The 8,425-nt window shown below is 39.3% G+C and overlaps 1 protein-coding gene across 1 annotated transcript in view; it reads right to left on the bottom strand.

Annotated features, from left to right (window-relative positions):
• Nucleotides 1–8,425, bottom strand: part of POT1 (protection of telomeres 1) — a 73,240-nt gene that overhangs the window by 41,390 nt on the left and 23,425 nt on the right. Inside the window, exon 3 of the mRNA XM_006896081.1 lies at nt 1,423–1,553. Coding sequence (XP_006896143.1) covers nt 1,423–1,553 — 131 coding nt within the window. The remainder of the gene's footprint in view (nt 1–1,422; nt 1,554–8,425) is intronic.

Genomic DNA, 8,425 nt, shown 5'->3' with positions numbered 1-8,425 from the left:
AGTCTTCTTGTTATAAATAAAAAGGGAGGGAAGGAAGGAAGGAAGGAAGGAAGGAAGGAAGGAAGGAAGGAAGGAAGGAAGGAAGGAAGGAAGGAAGACCATAATGACTTTCAGAAAAGATTGCAACTTATTCTTGAACGCAGAGTAGCCAGAGTGAACGGAAGAAATGATGAAGTAAAAAAGCCAGACAAGATTCCAATGGGCGGCTCGAGAAGACAAACTCAAGTATTATTAATGAATACCGTCAACAAGTGTGGCCAGTGGCGGGGAGCTGTGTTACCCCCACTGACTGATTTCAGAAGGGGAAACAGATTCCCAAGAGGTCAGACACGCCCCATGGGATTCGGGTTTGTGATGCTTATGGCCACACCCTTTTAACAGACATTTTTCTTTTTTTATCTTCATTTAAATAGTCTATTACCCTTCTATACTCAGGAGAATGATACTATTAAGGCATGCGGAGTGATCTTTCCTCAAAATCCGGAATACCATACTCATTTATGAGCATCACCTTGACCAGGATAGACAGAGATAAACGGAAACATTAGAAGCACAATCAAGGTGAGCTCTGTTGGCCTAATGGAAAGAAGCTGCACTGAATCCCAGAGGTGTGTGGTTCGAATCCACCAGGTGCTCTACTGGAAAAGGAGGGGCAATCTCCTCCTGTACCAGTCAGATTCGATTTGACAGTACACACACAAAATAATAAAATAAAATAAAATAATTTAAAAAAAGAAGCACAATCAAGACAATGAGGTTTTCTGTACAACATGAAGAAACAAAAATGCTTCTTCTAAGGAACTGAAATTATAAAAATTACATTCTCAAGTAAAATTCTTACTGGAATATATAGTATTTAATATCTCTATTTTTATGTTAATGGTTTCCTCTTATTTAATGACTATCATTTTGAAAGTACCTGGTCATATTTTAACATCTTTATCATAAATTCAGATCAGTTTACTTTGACATTTAGCCCTATGTCAAAGAAAAGTATGTCTCAATACTTACACTAGATTTGAACTAGCACAAAGAAGAAATAATGATATGGTATCTCATTCTTCTCACAATTTATTGTTATTGTCTTAGAGATTTTTGGTTTTAAACCAGATGCTCTTTATCACATTCTTGCTGGAAAACTTTGCAAGCATCACTCTGTCCTCAGGAGAAGCAGAGGCAGAACGGAGCCTGAATCAAGGCAATTAATAAACTCGTGGGGAAGGAAGGACAGGAAGTTGGTTCAAATGCAGAGGTTTCTGTCTGGAAATTATGTGAAGTGTGATATTATTCATCTTTCTTATCTCCTGAGAAGTCTGGTGTCATGTTATAACAAAGCAAACATATAATTAGTGCTAGCTAGCTTTAGTGAATAACACAGAGTTCTCTTCAAACAATGCATGTTTTAGACAGCAGGAATTATACCTTCAGTCTGTGAAATCGAACGATGTCTCCATTTTTATAAATTATTGGAAGGGCTTCATAATTTCCGCTAAAAAGCATGCAGGTTAACTTTACATTTGTCTGGTCCACAATTGTTACAACTGTACAATAATCTGGAAGATATAAAAATATTTTGACGTTAGCATTACCTGACTTTTAGTCTATGAAGACATTTGATCAAACAGAAAATGCTGAGTTCAAAACACCAAACTTCATTCCTTCTCCTAAGTATTCTAAGAAGACAATTAAAACACAGAGACAGCTTTTGATGCACACAAGGATTTAATCTTTAGAAGGTCTCATGCATAAATTTTATCCTCTTTAGATTGTACATTTCTGGTTGTATTTGGCAGTCTCTTTATACCTTGGACTGGCGCTTCTAAGCTTGATCCCAGTGTGTCTCTTATGAATGTTATGGTTTTGGGCTTTAATCCCAGGTCTGTGATCCACCTTGAGTGCATTTTTTTTTGTATATGGTGTGAGATGTGGATCCTGTTTCAGCTTTCTGTAAGGAGAAGTCCAGTTTTTGCCAGCACCATTTGTTGAAGAGGTTATCATTTCCCCATTTGATAGCTTTAATTTCCTTTCAGAGTATCAGTTGACCATAGATAGCTGGGTCTATTTCTGGGTTCTCAATTCTGTTCTATTGGTCTATGTACCTGTCATTGTACCAGTACCATGCTGTTTTGGTTACTACTGCTTTGTAGTAGGTTTTGAGGTCAGTGAGTGCCATGCCTCCAACTCCATTTTTGTTTCTCAGAAGTGTTTTGCTTAGTCGGGTTCTCTTGTCTCTCCAAATAAATTTGATCATTTCCCTTTCAATCTCCTTGAAAACAAAGTTGGTATCTGGATGGCGATGCCAACAGGGTGAAAATAAAACCTACAGACTGGGAACAAATATTTGGTAATACCATCTCAGGCAAGAATCTTATAACAAGTTTCAGAATACTTCCGGGCCTCCACAAGAAAAAGATTGATAACCCAACTACAAAATGGGCAAAAAACATGGAAAGAATTTTCACAGAGGAAGATATCTGAATGGCAAACAAACACATGAAGAAATGCTCCAAATCACTGGCAACAAAAGAAACATAAATCAAATCCACAATGAGGTACCATCTCACTTGAGAAAGAGTGGTGAAGTTTAACAGGGCCACAAGAAATAAATGTTAGAGAAGATGTGGTGAGAAAGGAATTCTTATACATTGTTGGTGGGATTGTAAAATGGCAGTTTGGTGCTTCCTCAAAAAGCTGAACATAGAAATTACATGTGACTCAGCTATTCCACTACTTGGAACACACCCTGAGAAAATGAGAACTGAGGTACAACCTGAAATTTGTACACCAATGGTCATAGCAGCATTATTCACCATCACCACAATATGGAAACAGCCCAAATGTCCAACCACAAACAAACAGACTCAGAAATTATGGGACATTCACACAATGGAATACCCTGCAGGGGCTGGAGATCATTACACAGAGTGAACTAACTCAGTCCCACAAGGATAAATATGGTATAAAACCAGTATTTTAGAATGAGTATAAGGATGAAAGAGGGGTGGGAGAGGGTGGGAGCAGAGGGATGAGGATGTGCGGGGGGGAGGAGGGGAGGTTTAATCATGGGGTTGTACAATTTGATGGGTGGCGGTGAGGGAAATTCAAAGAATCTGATTTTGAAAATAATGTATTAGAATTTTGTAAATAAATTAGTATAAAATAAAAAAAAACCCACAACAAAATCACAGAGACATTTTCTTGGCTTTCAATATTGCTCTTGTTAGTATCATGTGCTGCCAAGTCACTTGCGACTCATAGTGACCCTGTGTACACCAGCCCTAAAACCTGCTCTATCCTGTGCCAATCTCACTGTCTCTGATAAACCTAACCCCATTACCCCAATCACTGAGTCAATTCATCTCACTGAGGGTCTTCCTCTCCTGCACTGTCCCTCCACCATCCCAAGCACGATGTAACTCTCCAAGGATTGGTTCCACCTTGTGATATGTCCAAAGTACATCAGATGAGGCTTCAGAATCCTTGCCTCCAAGGAGCAGCCTGGCTTCACCGTCTCCAGGATGAATGTTTGTTCTCCTAGCAGTCCATGGCACAATCAATACTATTCTCCAGCACCACAACTCAAAGGACAATTCTCCAGCACCACAACTCAAAGGCATCCATTCTCCTTCTATCATCCCTAGTCACTGTACAGCTTTCTGAAAGACCATGGCCTCTGTGTGTGTGTGTGTGTGTGTGTGTGTGTGTGTGTGTGTACACACCCCCCCCCAAACTTCTGGTCAGTCACTGAGCAATTAACCACCCTGCAGCCAGAGTCCCTTTCATAAATATTCTACAGAAAGGAAACTACCTAAAGGTGGACATTTAGTACTTTAAATGACTTTAAGTTTAGAAATCACAGAAACTAAAATATGTAAGTATAACTTACAAAATAGACATAATGAAAGGATATATGCAATGTGAAGATATGTGTGACAAAAATGGTAAGAAACTAGTGTCTACAGTGTGTTAAAAATCAAACCCTGCGTGCTAATCTTGAACCAATGCCAGCTCAGATTGACTCGATGGGTCGCAGGGTAGAATTGGGCTCAAAGCTGCGACCATTTGAGAGCACATCTCCAGGCCTTTTACAAATGTATTTCTGGTGGTTCAAACTGTCAACCGCGCATGTAGTAGCTGTGTGCCTAACCTTTGTGCCACCCAGGGCTCCTATACTGCTTTAAGAGCCTACAAATACTGTGTAAAAAAAATCTAGGATTTTTACCATAAATATGAACTAATTCATAGAAATCAACATAACACACTTAAAAGGAAAAATGCCAGCTCTATCTACCCAAGATTATACTTTAAAAGATCTTACATATACTAAGGTGGCAAAAATGTTTCTAATGATACTTAGGTGGCCATGAAAATGGTCACTCTGATGACTGGTGGTAATAGCAGAAACAAGATACATCTCAGAAAATTATACCCTTCACAAATGAATTCACCTCATGCCCTTCCAAGTATCCTAAGGTAATGATGGTAGAGACAATGAATAAAACTATAGAAGAGTGAAAGAGAAGGAGTGTGATGTTAGCCTAAAAGCTGGGTGTTTTTTTTTTTTTAGTCACTATAGTTAGCCACCCCAGTCTCCTCAAAGTTCTATTTAAGTTACCTTATCGGCACACACATAAGTATTGAAAATCACCAACAGCTGTGGGACTAGGATAAGGAAAAGGGTGCTTCTCATACTGGGCAACAAGACTTTAGAAGAGCAAGACTTGAGGGAGACTGGCGCAGACCTTGTTGGTGAGACCCTGGTGATAGTACTGGAGAGACTGTAGCAATCCTGTGGAGAAACTGTGGCATGGATGACTTGCGGTTTTCTGCATTTGTGCTGGCCACAGTTAAAGTTTTTTGCTATTCTTGCCAGATGCTTGAATGAGAAGTTGACTTACAAGTACTCTGAGGAAAATCCTGCGGGATGATTGAAGAAATCAGAAGCTTCTTAAATCTGGGCTGCTGAACTTAAGTAGGAGCCTGGTCTGAGGAACTGTGTTTTGAGACTGTTGGACTCAACCTGGACTGGTCTTGTGAGATATTCTTTGCCTCTCCCAGTTACTTCCCTAATAAACCGCACTCTCAGTACCACAACAGTGAGTCAACAACAAGAGACAAGCCTCCTGATGTTGGTGTGACTCTAGACGCACCCTGGTGCTGGGCTTTGGGCTCTTAATCTGCTTTCTGCTCTGGGGCTGTGAGAGGCTGTACTATTCTTACTCGCTCTGGCCCTTTCAGAGAGATGCTCATGGCCTTGTGCCCTCATGTCCTGTTTTCTCCTCTTCAGACAAGGAGAGAAAATGCAAATATATTTCAGGATGATGGGAAAGAATAAGGCGAAGGAATCAAGGAAACAAAGCAGACCACAAACCAGAAGCTACTACACGATACTACCATGAGGACTGGAGGCACTGAGAGGGAGGGTGAGAGTGCAAGACTGCCAAAATGAAGGGAGTAATTAAGTTTACACACAGGACAACTGCAGCAATGGCCACTCATTGTGACCCTACATCCCTGAAAATGATACCAGGAAGCAGGTACAGGGTCTTTTTTGAAGGAAATGGAAATAACAGCGTAGGGAAAACAACGGGCAATAAACTTTATGCCAATGATAAAACCTGAGGTTTCAAGTATTTGAAAACTTCTACCTGACATTATGAGCTTGACAGCTTTCCAACATTTAAAGACTTTTTCTCTCGAGAGTGGGGAATGATATTAACAGATCTGAGTTTTCAGTATTGGTATTTCTGATATTGTATAATGAAATGTGTCTGCATTTAGAAGACTTGAATTTTTCAACAACTAATGCATTACATTTTGGTCATGTTGTGAGGAGAGACCAGTCCTTGGAGAGGGACATCATGCTTGGGAGGGTGGAGGGACAGCGCAGGAGGGGAAGGCCCTCTATGAGGCGGATTGATTCAGTGACTGGGGTAATCGGGATGGGTGTGTTGGAGACAGTGCGATTGACAGGAGAGAGCGGAGTTTAGGGCTGTTGTACATAGGGTCGCTATGAGTTGCAAGCAACTTGACAGCACAAAATCCCTCCAAGTGCAAGATGGATGAGCTGATTTGAATTCGACACAATATGACAAGTGCATTGTTCAGAGTTTCAGGATCATTACTGCACTTGCTGGGTTTCAGGAGGCCTTTGGGTTAAGTACTTGGCTGCTGACTGAAAGGCCAGCAGTCTGAAGGCACCAGCTGCTCCACAGAAGGAAAATGTGGCTGTCAGCTGTCAGAAAGAGTGTGGCTTTGGAAACTCTACGAGGCAGTTCAACTTGACCCCAGAGAGCTTGCTGGGTTTTAGTGTTTGCTGTTGTTGTGTACCATCAAGTCGGAACCCTCTGGCAGGTATCACAGAACATGCAAAATTATATGAAAACAATATGAAAATAATTTCCCCCCTGTGTACTTACTGATCTGTGACACCAGGCTTTCTGTACATACTTCCATTGGAATAACAAATAATATGCTGAATTCTACAGAAATGAGAGTCACACCACCATCATCACTCTAGATATTAAAGCCATTTACGTATGAGAGACTCTCACTCATTCCACATACTTTTCCTAAAAGTATGGGGGTGTGTATTACATGTATGTTTAAAAAGGTGTCTATATGTGTGTACCTACAGCATTAATAGCTGATGAGGAGGAAAATATTCTAGATTTGAGCTAAGGTCTTCAGGCATCTTTTTGGCTCTTTCTGCTTCCTTACTGCCCACCTTATATCTTGGTACCCTCTGAAGTACTTAAGACATATGCCTCTTTGTCTTTCTCTGTTGTTACTTCCATGAATGGGGGAGAAAATTAGTAAATTCCCATTTTTATGTGTTGAGATGCTCAACAAATGACTAACTGTACTTTCCCCAAGGATTAGAAAAAGAAGACCATCCTTATTGCCCAGAAGATCTATAAGAGGAAGCTGCCATTTTAAAGAATATTCTTAAATCTACACAAACTATAAAACCAAGTAACTCAAACTCTGAAGTCATCAGGTCAAACAAAATACCTTATTTGTAAAATATATACTGATAACCAATCCTTAGAAACAGAAGTAACTGTCAACTCATACAGTGGACAGTTTACAGCAGAAATCCAAAAGTAATTTCTATGTCTACAAATAGTTTCTATCTTTTTTTAGACTACAGTTTATAGATGCATGTTTCTTTTTTCCTACATGAATCAGTATCTTAAAATAAATTTTCATTTTTTCAAAAACACCAAGTCCAAGAGCATTTCAGGATCTGGTTTTATATCATTATGGCCCAACAAGAACAGATGCTCATAAATCTGTGCTACATGTGGTGGATTAAAAAGGGTCTAAATTAATCAAGTGCTCAGATAGGAAACTGCCAAAACCGACTGAAGGATATAAGCTCATTTCAGCAGACTTAATATTTTCTTTAAAAAACTGCAAATAAATATTAAACTCTAGTTCGAGGAATGCACTTTGAACTATTCAGGAATGAACTGTACTGAAATCTTCACCTTACTCTGAAGTAGAACAAAAAAAAAAAAAAAAGAAATGGATTAACACATTCACTTAATGTGGTGGCACAGAGTCCATGCTAAAATACATTCACATAGTTTGAGTGTTTAAATAACTTTTTAATAAAAAGCTGAGGGGGAAATGGGTAAGGCTTTATAAATTTTAGGATGTAATATTTTCTCTATAATATTATTTTCACTAGTGTTTGGAGTACTATCGTTGTTATATGCTATTATGTCAATTACGACTCATGTGACCCTATGAACAATGGGTCTGAACCTGCAAATAGAACACCTTCATAAAATGTTCTAACCTGTTACGTTCTCAAAACTTCCTGATTTAATTACGGTAGAATTTTTAAGGTATTATTTCTTTTTTAAAAAAGAAAAAAAATGTGACAAACACTTCCATTTTTAAGATTTGGTATATTCTCCTCATTCTCAAAAACCCCTCACTGCTGTCCAATCAGAGCTGACTCACAAGTGACCCTCCACCAGGGTGCCAGAGGCTGTGAGCTACGTGACGACACTGCTTGTCTTCCTCCCACAGAGACTGGTAGATTCGAACTGCTCTCCTTTGGCTTGAATGGCACAACTCTACAGACTGGGCCACTAGAGTGCCCCACTTCCCTAAATATAACTATGTAAATCTATTTCTGCCACAGAATATAATTGTGAATGACAGTTTCTGTCTTCATGCACCCAAAATTTAGGAATTATAATGCAAAGAAAAAACAAAACTACCCCAAACTCCTGGAGCACTGCTGAGCTGGTGGTGAAGATGACAGAGAGCATACTCTACTCATTATTAAGTGAAGGAAAAGAAATTTTAGCACTGTAATCTATTGGAATGTCTCAGTGTTTATCAACTGTGGGATATGCCCCCAATAATATGATGCGTAAGCATAAATGTATATAATTTTAAGAGAAAA

The sequence above is a fragment of the Elephantulus edwardii genome, unplaced genomic scaffold (assembly GCF_000299155.1).
Source record: "Elephantulus edwardii isolate Elephantulus edwardi_28Jun2011 unplaced genomic scaffold, EleEdw1.0 scaffold00181, whole genome shotgun sequence".
NCBI lineage: Eukaryota > Metazoa > Chordata > Mammalia > Macroscelidea > Macroscelididae > Elephantulus > Elephantulus edwardii.
The sequence above is the reverse complement of the archived record's forward strand: the minus strand, read 5'-3'. Positions and strand labels throughout refer to the sequence as shown.